The 18,208-nt window shown below is 46.4% G+C and overlaps 1 protein-coding gene across 3 annotated transcripts in view; it reads left to right on the top strand.

Moving 5' to 3' along the window:
• The window catches only part of TMEM269 (transmembrane protein 269), a 33,355-nt gene extending 18,094 nt beyond the window's left edge, over nucleotides 1–15,261 (top strand). For all 3 annotated transcript variants that reach the window (XM_026659949.1, XM_024215682.3, XM_024215680.3), the window contains exons 4-7: nucleotides 3,471–3,568; nucleotides 7,550–7,693; nucleotides 9,455–9,655; nucleotides 11,313–15,261. In XM_026659949.1, the coding sequence (XP_026515734.1) occupies nucleotides 3,471–3,568; nucleotides 7,550–7,693; nucleotides 9,455–9,655; nucleotides 11,313–11,422 (553 nt within the window). In that variant the 3' untranslated portion in view covers nucleotides 11,423–15,261. The remainder of the gene's footprint in view (nucleotides 1–3,470; nucleotides 3,569–7,549; nucleotides 7,694–9,454; nucleotides 9,656–11,312) is intronic.
• Nucleotides 15,262–18,208: the final 2,947 nt, after the last annotated feature.

Below are 18,208 nucleotides of genomic sequence, written 5' to 3'. Positions count from 1 at the left end.
GCTGTTGCCTCAAGGAATTTCTGAGCTATGTCCTGCCATGATTTACACCCTCTGCTCCCTTGTGGACTTCAGTGGAATGTCTGGACTGTAACTCAGGATAAGAATTGGCCCATGTAGCATAAAATTTCTCTGCACTGCATTATCAGTGAGCTGCCAAGGCTCCTCCTCCAGGCTAAGTAACACTGTAGGTAGGAAAGAAAAGAGGCCTGATGAGGTAACAAAGCAGCGAAGGGGTTGAAGAGAGTTAAACAGGCACAGGGGAATATATTCAAGGTTGTCTTCTGCCCGTATGAGTAGGAGTTTCCATAAATTTCTGCAGGATGCCAAAAGGGCCTTTCCTTATACATTGTCCTGTAAGGATACCCAGCTAAAAATATTCCCTGGACTTTATCACTTGTTAATTTATATGGTGCATCTGGAATTGAATGCCCAGTCCTGCAGCCCTACTCCGATACCGCTCCTGTTGATATCACTGTAGGGATCTGCTTCCGTTCAGACTGCTAAATTGGGGTCTGAAATCTCATCCGGGCTTGTCAAACGGAATCATTTCTGCTCATAAAATAGAATAAAAAGAAAAGAGCTGGTTGTCCCAGACTTTTGTCCTCCAGGCAAACGTTTGAAATAGTCTTTAATAGAACAACAAATAGCACTGCATGGCCCAGGAGTTATTTCCACATGGTATGGCTTGTGTGCTGTGTTTCGTTCAGGAGGAGGAATCACAGGGACACATTTTCCAGGATCAAAGCCAACGTGGCAGTCTAGTGTGTAGCTGCCGCTACACAACCAGAGTTGGATGCTTGGTTACAGCTCAGTAAAAGGGCTGGTTTCTCATCAGTGTAAATTGGGGTAGCGCCACTGACCAGAGTAAGGCTCTGTGATTGAGCCTTGGTCACGTGCTAGGCTTTAGCTTCGTTATGTGACCTGGTTACAGCATGGCTGGCTCCTGTGCACACTACAGCTCTGATTGTGGTGCACATGACTCTGCTGTGGTAACACAGATGGCTCCCTATTGCACTATTTATGTTATCTAAAAATGTTAAAGTGAGGGGGGAAGGGAGATGTCAAGCAATATAGCCCCAATATTTAGGCTTGGGCATTTTTTAAACAAAAAATGTAGCCTATAAAATCAACAGACACACTCGTTATTCGGCACTTAGCTCAAGTGGTAGTAGACTCTGCTTTCGTACCTGGAGGAGCCGAGTTCCAGCCTGGCTGGTACTGCAAAGTGCCAGGAGTTCGTGGGGTGCAGTGTAGTGAAAACGAGGAAATTACAATACAAACATTTTGATCCATGGTGCAAACAAAAATTGTGCAAGAGAGAACAGAATAGGACATCCCAGTACCTAATTTGGGGATAATTCTGTAGCACCCATTACTGTAGTTTCTAAGTAGTATGAAACCACATAATTTGGGGTCTGCACCCAAAAATCCCATTTATGAATAGGGGTCTACTTAAATGGTGGAGAAATTTACACTTTTCACGGGTTGGTCATGGCATAAATAGCAAATTTCGCGGATGTGTTTAGACATCAGCGTTTCTCAAACTGGAGGTCCTGACCCAAAAAGGGGTCTCAAGACTATTGTAGGGTGGGCATTAGAGCGGCAGCCGCTGGCCAGGCACCCTGCTCTGAAGGTAGCGCCACTGCCAACAGAAGCGCAGAGGTAAGGACGGCACCCTTCTGCGGTGCTACCGGCGGCAACACTGCCTTCAGAGCTGGGTGCCCAGCCAGCAGCCACCGCTCTCCATCTACTCACCTCTGAAGGCAGCACAGAAGGAAGGGTGGCAATACCGTCACCCTCCCCCCCGCCCCCCAATAGATTTCACACAGGAGACCAGATTTCATGGTGCATGACACGTTTTTCACAGCCCTGAATTTGGTAAGGCCCTTTTTATGAATCATATCTAGGAACCTCTGCGATCAGCGAATACCTGCAGGGAAATGTATTAACTCTGTTTGGACGAGGGACGCTCCCCCTTTCTCCCTCAAGGTGAAGTGAACACAACAAATTAGGTAGATGGGGATGATGGATGAACAGATACTCCTTGAAGGACAGGGATTCTGTTGCCGTTTGGATACCACCTTGTACCCGTTCACAGCAACCAAATGGAGATCGTACTACTACAACAGCCTAAGAGATGTGCCTGGTGGACAGGAATTAATAAATGCGGTGCTTATGAAAGCAGTGATGCCATGGGTGGTGGGTGGAGCCCCACTGTGGGGAGGCTAGCCCCCACTCCACCCTTCCCCTTGCCCCCCTCCGCAGCCAGAGCTCTGAGACCCCCCTGAGGGCCCCCCCCAGCCAGAGGAGCACCATGCCAGTCAGAGCCCTGAGGGCCCCCGCCCACCTGCTTAGAGGAGCCCCAGGCTGGCTAGAGCCGCCGCCGCAGACCCCAAGCTGCAAAGTCAAAAGCTCTTCTCTTCTTCTCTCTTCCAGAAGACGAACCTGAGCTTTTGCAATGCCCCATGCAGCTTCGGGGGCGGCTGAGAGGCAGGATGTGTTACTCCGCTTCCTGGGTTCGTCAGTCATCTCCCTGGAGTCCAGCGAGTTACTGATAAACCCAGGCTCCTCAGCCGCCCCAGAACCTGCATGGGGCATAATAAAAAGCAAAAATTTCCCCACCAAACCCGCAACCAGGGTCTGGCGGCAGTGGCTGCACTAGGGGAGGCTGCGCCTATTAGACCTGCCGCTCATGAGTCCTGGCTTGGCCGGATCTGACCGTCACTCGCAGAGCACAGGAAGTCACAGCACTGTACCGCTGGTCAGCATCCGGTTACGCAGCTGGACCCATTTCTGTCCTCCTCTTACGCCCGGGAGGGACAGAGGCACAACTTGACTCAAAGCGCCGGGGCCCTTGGAACGACCGTGCAGGAGATCCGTAGGGCCATTGAGGGGGAGAGCTGGGGAGGGACTTATTTTGCACTGCAAAAATGATTGCACTCTGCTGAGGCACCGTATAACACTCACCTGCCAAATGTGTTTTGGCTGCTTGATCTCCCTGGGAAGCTCTTACGCACTTTACTGTGGTTTGGTCAAGGCCATGGCATCCCAGGCACACTCCTGACTTGCCTGTGGTCAAGGTCAATCGTCACCTTCCTCCAAGGTTGAGCAAGTGGCATGTGTATGGGACAGGACTTTTGTCCCCCACATCACCGAGTGGAATTTGCTCCTCCACTGTAAGTGCTGCGTCCCCTTCCGGAGAGCCTGGGTGAACAAGGCACCAGGAGGGGCAGGCCCGGCCCCTGGGGGAGCTATGGCCTGGGAGGTGGGAAAGGCAGAGGCGTAACAGAACATCTGGGAGTGAGCTCTGATTTCAGGCTCCTGCACTGATGCAGAGCCATGCACATTCCAGCTTCACAGGGTGTCTCCCAGCAACCCTGAAGATTAATGCTCTTGTTGCCTGTTTAAAACCTCAGAACCTGACGTAGCTATGGAGACACTAATGTCCTTCCCTTGCTCTTTTCCTCTAGGCAATACCATTGTGCTTGCTGGCTGCTCCTGATTGGATTCCTGCTTGACCTAGCGGATGGAGCGGTTGCTAGGCAATTGAATGCTTGCTCAGCCCTGGGTGAGTTCCATCTTGTCCTCCTCTAGAAGCTCAGAATACTAGGCCTGTTGCTCAGGCTGTGAGACAGGCAGTGTCAATCCAGTTAATGAACAAACGAGACATAATAGGTCCACTCATCCCTGATGGGCAGGATAAATTGCACCCTCGGGATAAAATTAGCCCATGGGCTGTATTGCTACCCCACCACTGCACTTGTTGCAAATTGAAACACCCAAACTCAATAGCCATCAAACGTTGTGCCTCTCCTGGTAGCCAGTCAGCAGCAGCAGTTTTCTCCAGTAGTTCTCGTGAGTGATGGCATTGCAGACAGGCCGCTAGGAAGCACTAAAACAACCATATCAGTTTGACCTGTAGATATGAAAAACACAGGTGGGGAGCAAATTCGGTGTGTGGGGGGGAAATAACATAGGCCTCGACCCTTGCCTCTGGACAGAGAGAGGAAACATACTGCATCCCTGTCCAGAGGCTGTGGAATGGAGGCCTCTGCTGCAGTGTTCCCCTTGACGCCACTTCCAGTGGGGATCCACATATGTGAATGGGTGCTCTCCATTCATCTTCCACCATCAGACTGACTGCAAAGAGCCCTTGCTCTTGTCCCAAGATCTATGTGAAACTCTGGGAGTGGTGAGTTTTGCCGATGGGTGAGTTTAAAACCCTTCTAATTCTGCTGGGAGGCAACTTCCCTGGATAACCTGTACATGATCTGGTGGGGAAACTGAGAGAAACCTCCCTTAGTTTTCTATTGCCACCTGTTTTTTGTTTTTTTTCCCCACCCAACTATTTGGGCCATAATATTGATTGCTGTACATCAGCTCATGCAGCATGCTAGTGGGATAGTCTGCTTGGAGGCAGAGAGAAATTGTATTTTAGATCCAAATTTCCAGTGCAGTCTGGCTTCATCTGTTATCATCCTTCAGACCAGAGCAAAGAGCGCATATATGGTGTGGTTCTAGGTTTTCCAGACCTGCTGTACCACAGGAATATGTGAATACAGAATCAGTCTTGCAAGGGCAGAGGGCTAAATACAATATTCAAAAGAGAAGTTCATGAGATGGGCAGGGATCTGGGGCCCAGTGCTACATTTTTAGCCCACCCAAAGCCTCCACTACAGTCACTGGGGTCAGATTCACCATTGCCCTGCACTTGGGGGAGTCATTTACATACAAGTGAGTATAAACTCCCTCCCCCAAATCCGAATGGTGGCATTTCACACCTGTGTTGGACAGGTGTGAACGATTGCCCCAGCCCAGAGCAACACCGAATGGGCCTTGGGAGTGCTATATAGCTATATAGGGGGGAGGGCGCCGGGTGGGAGGGCGGCCGGAGCCATAGGAGGAGGGCTGTGAGCCCCGACGGGGGCTCGGCTCTCCCCCCCGGCGGCCAGAGCGCAGGGGGCAGGGCGGCGAGCCCGGCTGTGGCCCCGCTCTCCCCGGCGGCCGGAGCGCCGCGCCGCCCCCCTCCAGGTGCCGCCCCAAGCACAAGCTTGGTGGGCTGGTGCCTGGAGCCAGCCCTGTATGGCCCACATTCATTGTTCCTAGATGGATACATTTAGCCATATTAAAATGCATATTGTTTGCTTGCGCCCAGTTTACCACGCGATCCAGATCACTCTGTATCAATGACCTGTCTTCATTATTTCCCACTCCCCCAATTTTGTGTCCTCTGCAAACATGATTAGTGATTATTTTCTGTTTGCCTCCAGGTCACTGATAAAAATGTGAACCAGCGTAGGGCCAAGAGTCGGAGCCCATTCCAAACACATCGGCTCAATGATCCCCTGTTTACAATTACATGTTGAGATCTATCAGTTAGGCAGCTTTTAATGCATGTAACATGCAGTACCATGTTCAATGCCTTGCAGAAGTCTATGTATATTAAGTCACTGTTACCTTTGGCAACCAAACTTGTAATCTCATCAAAAAAAGAGATTGTTAGTTTGACAGGATCTTTCCATTTACCCGTGTTGATTGGCATTGATTATATTACCCTCCTATAGGAATATAGGCCCACATTAGACCCCAGTAAACTATGGTTTTAAACTGAGTGTGGATTTTAATATGAGTGATAGGCCCGAAGCATGAGACCAAAAAAAGAAAGAAAGAAAGAAATCATGAGAATGAAGGATTGTTTGTGTTAGACTTATATTGAGCCTGGAAGTACCAGAGTTTTCTTATTTAAGATTTGGCATAAGCAACAGAAATAAAGTGAATGTGTTAACTGGATCCCAGGCATAGTAAATAATTGGTTAGAAATGCTTAGACCAGTAGCTAGGGAAAAACATGACAAAGTGATATAAACTGCTTCAGCTGACTTTAGCTAAGGTCCAGTAATTAGCAATGACCTCACTTGTGTATAAAAAGCAAGGTTTTCTAAGGGTTCCTTGTCTGAGCTTTTCCTTACCTCTCTGGAGTCACGCCTTCATGGGAAGGTGTTTCCTCGGCCTGATCTGGTTGTGTTTTGGCCAGTGCTTATCACTGTATCGTTGCTGGATATTGAATGGGGGTGTATCTGTTTACATTTGTATTTTGGATGTAACCAACACCAAGTGGCCTTCGGGACTGATAAAAGAATGCTTGTGTGGCAGCTGAGTCCTGGCAAACAGCAATAAACTTACTAAGAAAATAATTTCCTGCACCACTTTTAATTCTGTATTAATTGAGTCCTGTATCAGCCGCTCCGTGATCAGACTGACAGGCCTGTAATTACCTGGGTCAACTCATTTACCCTTTCTAAATATCGGCACACCACTAGCTTTCTTCTGGAACTTCTCCAGCATTCCAGCACTGATTGAAAATTAACAGTACCGGTCCAGCGAGCGCCTCAGCCAGCTCTTCGAAGGCTGTTGTGTGTGGGATGGGGAGGGGAGGGAGTGGTGGTGATCCTTGGTGCCGTTTCACACTGGTAGTTGCCTTGAGGGAGAGAAAATCTTGTGTCTCGCTGTGCACTGAATGTGAAACAAGCCAAGTTCAGTGCTCAGCTAAGGCCGTGGGGGAAGGGCTGGGGAAAGGCGAGGGGGAGCAATATGGCTCATTCGAGGGGACAGGAGAGCTCTCGAAGTTGAGAAACTCATCCACTTTGCAAACTGAACTTCTTGTGCCCTGGGAGGTACCAGGCCCTGAATGTCTAACTCAGTTCCTTCTTCATCAGGTAGAACTTGATCATGGATGGGTCAGAAATACAGTTGAACCCTTTGCCAAGCGGCTCCATCTCCTCTCCCTATCCTCCAGGCTCAGTAGTCTCCTCTTTGGCAGAGGGAGGCCCTAAGGAGGCAGTAGGGCAGGTCTCTCTGGAGGTGAAAGGAGTTGCACCAGAAAGTGGGGGCCGTTTAAAATGTGTCTCGCTGACTGTTCCAAGTGGTTTGTAAAATCAAAGGTCAAAACTAGACTCTTCCCATCTGCCAAAGCTGGAACATCTTCCCCGCCATCGCCTGCCTCACTGGAGCCCAAGCCAGAGAGTAACCCCCCCACGTCCCTTACTTAGTTCTTCCAGTGGTTCGTTATTAGGGTGACCAGACAGCAAGTGTGAAAAATTGGGACGGGGTGGGGGGTAATAGACAAAGCCCCAAATATCGGGACTGCCCCTATAAAATTGGGACATCTGGTCACCGTATTCGTTATCTTCACGGTTACACAATTGGGCCTTATTTCCACTTGGGCGTGACTAGCTTCTGCTTCCAGCTCTTCGCTCTTATTCTGCCGTGGCTGGGCTGAAGAGCCCCCTGCTGTCAGAAATCTCCCTGTCTAGACACTTACGGGTCATGAGCAAGGCATGGAGGTAGTTCTTTTAGTCTCTGGAAGGGACATGCTGTGCTCGTGGCGACGGTGCTAGCTGTGTCCAGCCCATGGAGTTCCCTAGTGGGTGATGCTAGACTCGCCCCAAGAGCACTGCTGGGCTTGGGAAATCCATCTGCCCCTTCCTGCCATTTGGGGTGCTGGGATCAGGTTGCGTGGTTGCTGAGCAGCTGCTTCTCACTCACTGCAGGTGCCAAGTTGGATGACTTTGCTGACTTCACTTCATTCGGTCTGGCCACAGCTCTGCTGCTGCAGGCTCACGGGATCCTGGATGGCTTGCTGGCGATCGTCTATGTGCTCGCAGTCTTTTCCCGCTTGTGCTTCTTCTCGAGTGGTAAGTGCGTGGTCTCCCTTTCTCTGCGTGGGTCTGGAGCATGGCTACAGCCAGTAATAAGGGAGTGTAAGTAGGGCATAATATGGCTGAAAGTCCATCACCTTCTAGTTGTAGGAGTTTATTCAAGGTTCTGTTCTAGTCTCTGCTGCCATGGGCTGGGCAGCACCTCCTGCTGGGAGGAAATGGAATCAGACAAAAGTGCTGGTCCTGCTTTTTGAACTCCTGTAGCTGAGAAGCAGCCATGCCCTGTGAGTTTTTAAACAGCACAGACTCATTGGTTCTATTTCATATCCACTGCTGCAAGTGATGGCACCTGTGTGTGTGACAGTGCTTGGAGGTGTGGGAGGCCCCAGTGATGGATCTCTGCGGCCGGGGAGGAGGGAGAGCAGGTCAGCACCTGGGGGCTGGGGAGCAGTAGGAAGGGTTCAGACTCCTCAGGGCCACCATGTTCTCCTTGTGGAGTTTCCTGGTTTCTCTGTCCCACGCCAGCAGGTTTTTCTTTCAGAAGATATAGTTTCTCTCTCTGTGGGAGAGAGTGGGTGAGATGCTGTGTATGTGTTAGAGACACTAAAGTTGAAAGACTCTCTGTGTTGTTAACAACACATTAAACTTTCAAAACTGTATCAGTGACCTGTCCCCTTCATTATTTACTACTCGCCTAATTTTTGTGTCATCTGCAAACTTATCAGTGGTGATTTGATGTTTTCTCCCAGGTTATTGATAAAAATGTGGGGGCAGGGCCAAGAACCAACCCTTGTTGGACCCCACTGGAAACACACCCGCTTGATGACGGTTCCCCATTTACAGTTACATTTGGAAACTATACGTTAGCCAGTTTTTAGTCCATTGAATATGTGCCATGTTCATTTGATATTGCTCTAGTTGTTGAATTACAATGTTGTGTAATACCAAGTCACATGCGTTACAGTGCTAATGTAATTTACTTACACTTCTGTAATAAATTTGGTTAATAAAAGTAGTCTCATCAAAATGCTATCAAATTAGTGAGACAGGATCTATTTTCCATAAGCCCATGTTGATTTGCATTAATTACATTACCTTCTTTTAATTCTTTATTAATAGGGTCCCATATCAGCCACCCCAAGATCTTACCTGGGCCGATGTCGGGCAGACAGGCCTATAACTACCTGGCTCAGCCTGTTTACCCTTTTTAAAACTGGCCCAACATTGGCTTCCCTCCAGTCATCTGGGATTTCCCCAGTGCTCCAAGACTCGTTGAACATCTGCATTTTCCCTTCCAATAGCTGGAGTGCGAGAGCAACAGAAGAGTAGGTGGGAGAGAGGAAAGCAAGAGGGAGAAAAACCTGTTGGGGAGGAGAAGAGAGGAAAGAAGAAAACAAACATAGCCCTGATTGCTCGAGGGGAAGGAGGGAAGAAAATTAGCCAACGACCCTTTTTTGGTTGTGATCCCTTTTCTCAGCATTGAGATACTGTGGTGATGGGCACAGTATGAACTCCTAGATAGTTTGTTCCACTTTCTAGTCGTTGATGTTTTCCAGCTGAGGGAAACGAAAAATACACACAGTAAATGGTGAAACGTGATTTTTAAGTGTCCATTTTTCTTATCTCAGGTGTTGCAAATAAAATGGGCGAAGAACTGTTTGAATTTTTGGTTAACCTGTCCATGTCCCTTTTTAGGGCTGAACCAAGCATTCTCTTTTATTTCCCAGAATCCTCTGGCTTATAGCTTTGTGGCAATTTTAAAAGGAAAAGTCACCCATTCCTTTTTCTTCTTTGTAGGAATCCCTTTCATGTACCGAGGACTGCCCTGTCCCTATGCTTCTTCCCTCCTGACTGGCACATACCTCTTGACTGGGGGCAACCTTGTGGTTCTACGGATTGTAGCCATGATAATGATCCTGTTCATGGTTGACCAGGGCTTCTATCCCCATGACAAAGTACTGGAGTCCCAGCTCTGGAAAAAGATGGTCTATGCAGGGGGTAAGTTTTAAAACAAACCAGCACAAAACTTTGGCTCTCATTTGTTTCTGTGAATTCACACAAGGAGTGAAGGCGTAGTGCTTGCCCTTCATTGTCTAGTTCCTTCTTTGACTTCATTCTTCAGCCCAGCTGACGGAAAGGGTAAACTAATGTGAACCAGAGTTCTTGGGAGCTGTATGAAAATATACATTTCTTTTTTGTACTGTAAACCTAAAATATATATCTAGTGTATAAGTTCTTCAACATGTGTTTGAAACATGAGGGGGTTTTTACTCACCTAAATACAGGGTGTGCCTCTTTAAGAGAAGTAGAAATAAGAATACGTGGAACGTCCATAGTGCCTGTCATCAGAGACGTTGTGAATGCACGCTACAAAAGGGGAAGAGCATTTTCTCAGTTTTTAGGGATCGGCAAACAGGCAGAGGCACAGAAGTCACTTGTGTAAGATCACATAGTGGCCATGTTTTGACTAGGAATAGAACCAGTTTCTCAACTCTCAGTGGCTATGATCAAACTCTTAGGTCGTGCTCCCTCCTACCTGAAATAAACCTAGATGATTCAGAAGCATGGAAAGTGTCACGCCAGATCCTATCAATGGTCCATCTAGCTCTGTTTCCTTTCTCTGGGAATGGCCAGTACCAGATGTTTCGGAGGAAGGTGTAAAATACCCAACAGCTCATAATGGACAGTTGCGTTTTTCATTCACAGACACTTTATGCAGTGTAATTTTGTTAGCTCTATTTTTGAAGTACTTTTCCTCAAGAAAGTCTAGTAAAGAAATAAAAGAGGATTCAGTCTTCAGAACTGTGCTGTATTCCTGCTAGTTGATTGCTCAGATCAAATGTACTCCAACATATCCAGTCAATACCTCTATAAATCTCCACCTGAAACATTAATTCTGGGGTTTTACCAGCCACAGATAATTCTGACCTTAAAGTCTATGAGTCTATGAGTCTATGAGACCAGGGCTTGTTTTGTTTTATAGAACCCTGAAATGGAGCCATGAAAGCAGCCAGAAAATTATTTTGTCTGACTTCTAGACATGGCATGGAAATGGTAGAAGCACAGAATTTGTGTGTATACAAAGGTGGGGTCATGAAACTAGTTCACCAGGCTGGCAGCTGCACTGAACACCGGGCTGCAGGAAGGCAGGGTGACAAGAGACAGTTGAAGTGATAAATCTTTGCCGAGTAGCTGTATGCTGCACAGATGGGAAGGGCATTACATCTGCTTCTAGCAGTATCATTCTCCATGTTTGCTGTCACAACCTTTAACACAACCTCCTTGAAGGCAATAGGCTTTTGCTTGTGTATAGAAGAGTATCTCTGGCAGCTTGTACTTTCATGGATTATATATTTCTCTTTTAAGATCATGAAGTACATTAGACATGGTGGCAATGGCTCCTTTTGCCACAGAGTAGCATGCTGTGAAAGGTGCAGGAGAAGACCAGATCATACTAAACAACCCATGTCTGGTGTTTTTTAAAAGTACTTATTTCCAACAGTGAACAGAAGAATCCTTCAGGCTCAAACCTGCTAGAAAATCGTTCCGTGACAGAAAGGCAGGGATTTGGGGAAGTGTGTGAAATGCATATTTACATTTGTTAACCTTGTCAATTGTATCTGACCTACTTTTCTGTGCTACTTTCCTGTTGCAGGTATCCTGATGGTTTTGTTCTCTTCCTATTCAATAGTGTCTCTCTACTATCTCGTTTGGTCTACTACTTACATCTTCTTCCCAGTCGCCTTATGGAGCTGCAAAGTTTAACTGCACGCTTGGTATTGTGTAGATGATGACAGCTTCATGTGTCACCATGATAACCTGCCAAAGGCAACACCTGTGACCTAAATGAAGACTTATCCTGTGTTAACATCCATGAGTTGCCTAATCCTTACTAAAGGTTTCATCATTGCGATCATCTATACTTGAAAGTAACAGCGACGGGATGTCTTGTCACTTCAAATAACACTTTCAAACTGGAGTAGTGTTAACGCAGCTCCTGCAGTTCCCCTGCGTGTTTCAAAGTGTTCATGTAGTGCCTGCTCTCTGACACCACATGTAATAACTAACGTGAAGTTTAACGCTTGTTAATGGGGAAACTTCATTTAAACTCTCCCAGATATTTGAGGGTTTGCTGTAGATGTGAGTGTACATATTCCTTACAAAAAGATACTGTATGGATTTAAGTTGAGAAATTCATTTTCAGATTTTTATTATGCTTAAAATCATGAATTTACGAAGTTATTTGCTTCTTCTAGAGTTGTAGGGCAGTAGCCACCCACGATGGGGGTTCCTCTAACGACCCCATGGGCCCAACCTCGGCTGTGGCTCTGGAAGAGGCCCAGGAAGGCTGAGATCAGTATCAGAAGCACTGAGATTGGTATCTTAAGCACTGAGATGTTGATTTGAAAACTGCTGCTTAACATCTTGAACCGGTGGTGCCCAACCTTATTACACGGGAGGGCCACAGGAACTTAAGCACAACCTTGGGTGGGCCAAACAGATTCGACAGATTTTAATCAGATTTCAAGGCACCTGTATTGATTTATATTTGAAGTTCAGCTTGTTTCATATGTATTTAGCTAGGTTGTTTCTATGTACAGTATTGTCTATTTACACACTCGTGTAAACTAAAATGATGTAAACGACAAAACGCTAATGAATCGGCCATTCCATATATTGTGTTGAAGCAAGATGTGGGCCTTAGGAAATGCTCTGGTGGCCTGTAGGTTGGGCTCCCCTGTCCTAACCCAATGAAATGGCATGAAAATAGTTACAGTAAGTTTATTTGTATATTTGTAATACACAGGAGAGCAGAACAGATGGCTTTTTTCTTAATGGATCTCGGAGGGCAATTTGAAATTGCTCTCAGACCTTCTCAACAACAGCGTTTGCATTTGCACGAAAGATGAAAACGTCCCGCCCCTTTCTAGAGGTGGCGCAGTGCAGGGGCACAGCCAGGAAATGTCGCTTTAGAAGAGCCAGTGACTAACTGAACATAAGCACATGGCTTACATTGAACCACCTAGTCCTATATTTTCTGCAGATACTGTAGCTGGGTTTTTATCCTGCTCCAAGGGCCTTGGCTTCTCATCAGAGTTAGGCTGAGAAAACAGGGATACCTAAAATGTAGAGTAGTGTTAATCGGTTATTTGACTATTTTAGATAATTATGAACAGCTCCCCATTGAAATTTGAGATCTGTATATTATAAATTGTAACCACCGACTACTCTAACACTCACATAGAAGTAATCAGACTAGCTTGTACTTGAAATGTATAACCATACATACAGTATACCAGACCAAAACCCCACTGCAGTGGGACCTTACCATTTCAGAGAATCCTGTGCTGAAGGAAGGAAAGTTATGACTATCCCACTACAAAGCACCTGCCTCTGAGAAGGGAAAAATGTCTTGCAGACCAGGGGATAAAGAATAACCTCTTAAATGTTTGGGATCCTGGTGTAACTACATTGAAGGCTGTGGAGTTGCACCAGGTCTGAACTTGGCCCAGGTGCAGCTTTATTGCTTTTACTGGAGTTGTACCTACTGAGGTAGGGAATTTGGCCCACTATCTAAACTTCGCTGGTGAAGGGACTTTACCCAACTGTGAATTGTCTTGGCAATGTGAAAACCTCTCCCTGGACATAACTTGGACTAAGTCTGAGGCTCAGAACTTCACTCCAGATGACAGACCAGGGAAATTGACCTAATACATATGCACCTACGTCAGTCCGGGCGTAGCTAGATCAAAAACTATTGCAAAACAGTAAAACAAATGTTTGGAACCACTTGAGACCTGATTCTGATCTCTTTGCTGTGGTGTCAATCTGGAGTAACACCACTGAAGTCAGACTAGCATCTGGGGAAAGCTGGTGTGAGACCAAAATCAGGCCCTTGCAGTTAAAGTTATGGCATCAGTTGACAAGTTATGATCTGAGTCTCATTCCGATAAAGAAGTTTAATTAAAATAACCATTAGATTAACTAGTTTTTAACATTGGTGTCCTAATTAACGATTCAGTCTGAGAGTGCATTTGAAAAGAAAATAACCGAACTACTGGGATAAGATCCTTCTGCCTTAATTTTTTTACAAATGCATGTTCTTATAAAGGTTGAGGTTTTCGCACTTGAGCTGTCTGGGAACGGAGAAAGCACCTAGATTCTGCCTCCTACCTTCTCTAGGGTTGTGAAAATAAGCCTCACCTTCAAAGTGTGCCCCTGGAGAAGCAGACTAATGAGAACTGCTGAAGCAAGTCCTGCACCTTGAAGCTCCCTCTCTAGAGGCCTGATCCTGCGAGGCACTGAATGCCTCCTGAGAGATGCAACTGACTTCCCTGGGAACTGAAAGGGGCTCAGCATTTCACAGTGCCAGACCTTGATATTTCGGCTTCTTTGTGTTCGAGTCTTGGAATGACAAACGAGTCACTTGCGTGCCCCAGGAGGGCCAGTAGAGCAGTCCTTGTATTCACCAGTGCTATTCGGGCACAGTAGCATGTGGGAGCTATTGCGTGGGTCAAAGCAGAGGGGCACTTGACTGTTTTCGAGCCATTGGGTCCCTAATTCTGATTGCATCAGCATTCTTAGAAGTATCTGAACTCGGTCCTGTGACTAGAGTGGGTAAAGGCTAAACAGTGGCTTCCCAGCCGTGCTCAGAAGTGCCTTGTTGGAGCTCTAGTCTCTCTCGCATTGTGGCTGCTCACAGCCCCTGGAGGAGGGAGTGCCTAAGCTCAGGCCTAGCCGCTGTGGCTGATTTGAGTGGCAGTGTATTGCTGCAACCTCTGCAGCCAAAGAATGGCTCCATTATGAGGCCATCAGCACCACACACCCCCATCCCACCCCCGGAGTGGCGCAAGGAGAGAGAGTAGCTAGGAATCAACCCATATGGTACCTTATCCCAACACATGCAAAACTGGGAAAAAACCCAGAAGCTTTGCCACTAGGCATAGCCTTCACTCCAAGAGTGCTCTGGCCCTTCCCAAGGGTTTTTTAAACATGGCACCTTATCTGATGCTGTGACTACACCTGGCATGACTTCCATGACACCATCTTTTGTTTGCACATTTGTTGGCACAACTCATGGGTTTGAGAGAGCAAAAGCACCAAGCAAGAAGCCACATGGCAAAATGGACTGTAGCTCATCTGTAGCTGTGGTGTACGAGACCGGAGACTCGCGAAGCTGTTCTGTTCTGCAATTGAAATGTGAACAAGAGAACACTCAATTGGCAGATGTATCACAAATGTACATAGTAATTTATTATAAGGCAGTAATTGTGTGGGTTTTTATTGTTGTTGAAGTCCTGAATATATTTTAAAGAGAATTAGCTCCATCCCCACCTGAATACTGTGGGGACAGAACTCTTTCATTTCTCCTCTATTGATCAAATCTTTGGTGGGGAAGAAAATCGTCTGTACCAGCTCTTTTAAAATATGACGAAGTCTTGATGTCCAGGAGTTTTATAATATTTATTTTTTACTGATCACTGTAGTGAAATGTATTTTATTTCCCCCCTGCATTTGCTTTATCTGGGGAAAGGGCACAGGAATGGAAAATTGTACTTGAAATTGAAGTTCAATCTCTGGAAATAAAATTTTGGGGAAAAACATCCAAGGCTGTGCTTTGTCTGTAAATTTGTTTGCTCCTGGAAAGCAAAGACGCTGGAGACTGAAAGCATGTGAGGAAAATCTTCCACAATTCTTGCCTTCAAACACAGGAATCTGTGGAATACAACTCTGCTCACTGTAGCTTGACAAAAGTGAGTTCCCTGCTTGGCTGGGTGTTGGCAGAACGGCTTGCTTATTAGCATGCAAAGAGGTACAGCAAACATTCCCATGGGAGACTGGAATTCCAGCGCTGTCACATGACCCCATTGCTAAAACCAGACCGGCGAGGACAAGAGAACACTTTCCTGAAGGCACCAGTCAGTAGATGGCGCAAAGGATAGCATAGTAGAACTGCTTCCTAGCTCTGCTGCTGACTTGCATTGTGATCTTGGTGAAGTCTCTTAGGCCAAAAGAATTGCCCCTAAATCCATATTTCTTTATGGATCCAAGTTTGGAAACGGTATTAACACACCTACCCCCTACTTTCCCTGTGTGTTTAAAAAAAACCAAACCCAAATCCCTCCTTCTGGTAAATGTGCTTTGAAAGGCCAGTATTTATCATGTGTCATGCAGTTTTGACCCGGTCAGTATTTTAATAGCACACAACTTCCGCCTAATGGCAGGAGCCTGGTGTTATTTATCGCTGCCCTTACAGCAGAAAGAAGGCTGTCTTGAAAAGCTGACTGCAGCCATAATAAAACCGTTGCTGCTACCAAGGAGCAGCAACATGACAAACACACCGGTCATAGGTCATAAAGCTAGAAGGGTCCACTGTGGTCACCCAGCCTGCCCTGTATAACACAGATCATAGGACGTCTCTGTTCGAACTAGAGCAGAGCTCAGAAAAACATGCAATCTTGAATTAAAAATTGCTAGTGATGTAGAACAGAGGAGTCTTCAATCTAGCAGACAAAAGTATTACCAGATCCAAAGGGGAAGCTGAAGCTAGACAAATTAGACTGGAATAAGGCGCAATTTATTTAACAGTGAGGGTAACCCTGTCACAAGGAGAGCTTGCGTCTCACGCTCCCAGAAAGCATTAAGTCATATATGGCACTATTTGACTTGGCCTCACCTCTGGGAGAAGTAAATGACTTGGCCAAGGAGGAAATCTGCTTTGCCCTGCAGGCGTTGTGCTATCAGCTAGATAAAATTCCCTGCAATGGCTAAATTCATCCCTAATACTAACGGCTGAGAAGCATTGCCAGCAATAAATGAGCCCCTTTTGGTTAATGATAAACATCACCATCTCCCTAGCTGGAGGTAATTCATATAGCCATACAGATTTTTTTCCCTCCCCCCCCACCCCGCAAAAAAAAAGGACTTATGGGCTTTATGATAAAAGCGTGAAACTTGTCACAGTCATAGGGCATGACTTAATGATTTTCAGAGATGGGGCTATTGCCAACTCAGGCTGTGTTGGCTGTGCCAGCCATTTTAACAACATTCCCATAATTGGCAAAGAACATTGCTTTACAGTTGGACATACAAGGGCTGTATTCTTGGTTTTGCTTCAACGTGACCTTAACATTGGCGTAAGGACACATTTTGTACTAATGTTGATTGTCGGTGTGGTCTTGGCAGAATTTAATCACGTTTCTCTTTTTCTTTCAGATGCTACTTTGGCTGTGTGAAAGCATCTTGGTGATTGGGTGGTATTGACAGCACACAGTAGAGAAAGATATTAGATTATTATCGGCTATTACTGGTGCTTCAAATGTATCTTTTAGACAAGCTTGTTCAAGAGCAGGTCCATCAAGAGAGACCCATTCCTCTATTGACTGGGGCAAGTGTGTACTTTTGTCAGGAAGACACAGGTGCAGAGTTGATTAATCCAGCAGACTCAAAAAGAGAGCATGTCTGATGTGGCTATCAAACTCTACTAGAAAATATCAGATGTTCCCATAAGCTGAAGGCACATCCCATATCCACAGACATATGTGTATTAGATGATGGTGTGATACATGAAGGGGTGGAGGAACTATCTCCCTTTGATGGACATCCTGTAATATAAGCCTGGAGTGGCCAGTATTAATTTTAAAAATCCTTGTGGGCTCCCATTTCCTGCACTCGGAGTGACAGAGTGGGGATTCAGCCTTGACACTTCAGGCTTGTATTACACTCCCAAGATTACAGCTTTTCTCTGACCTTGGCTTGGTAAACGCTGCCACCACCCAAATGTAAAAAAATCCCTTGGACCCAGGAAGAAGCACTTGGGAATTCCTCCCTGTGGGGTACCCTCAAGCCCTTTCACCCACCCCCCTCCGGGGAAGAGCTGAGAGAGAAAACAAAGGAAATTTGCTGTTGCCACCAGCTAATCAAACAGCATATGCACAAACCTCTTAGGACAGCAAAAATCCAATCCTGTTCTTAAAAAAGGTAAATGTTATTAAAAACAAAAAGAAAGAAAATACATCTGGAACTTAGGCTTTTGCTAGATTTTAAAAGAGCAATTCCAAAAATCAAGCACCCAAAATAGCTTTCTTGGGGGTTCAGCTTAAAGTTTACAAGCAAACAAAAGCATCTGGGGTTAGCACAGAGGAGATTCACAAGCCAAAATAAAAAATAAACCTGATTGTGTCTAACTAAACATTCCCTGTCCAAATCATTTCTTCTAGGTATGGAAGATGAATTTTCATACCTGGTTCAAGCTAGGGTTACCATATTTCCACAATCAAAAAAGAGGACACTGGGGGGGGGGGGGAAGCCCTGCCCTAGCCCCATCCCTGCCCCACCCCATCCACTCCCTGCCACTTCCCACCCTCTGACTGCCCCCCTCAGAACTCCAACCCCCCCTGCTTCTTGTCCCCTGACTGCCCTCTGCTGAGAACCCCCCACCCCTAGGACCCTACCTGTCCCCTGACTGCCCCGACCCTTATCCACTCGCATGGGTGGCAGGGTTGTAGAAATTTTGGTGGTGCCCAGAAACCCCCCCCCACCTGCCTAAGG

This window comes from Terrapene carolina, unplaced genomic scaffold (genome assembly GCF_002925995.2).
Source record: "Terrapene carolina triunguis isolate 2854851 unplaced genomic scaffold, T_m_triunguis-2.0 Scaffold714, whole genome shotgun sequence".
Classification (NCBI taxonomy): domain Eukaryota; kingdom Metazoa; phylum Chordata; order Testudines; family Emydidae; genus Terrapene; species Terrapene triunguis.
This window is presented reverse-complemented; position numbering and strand designations above follow the sequence as displayed.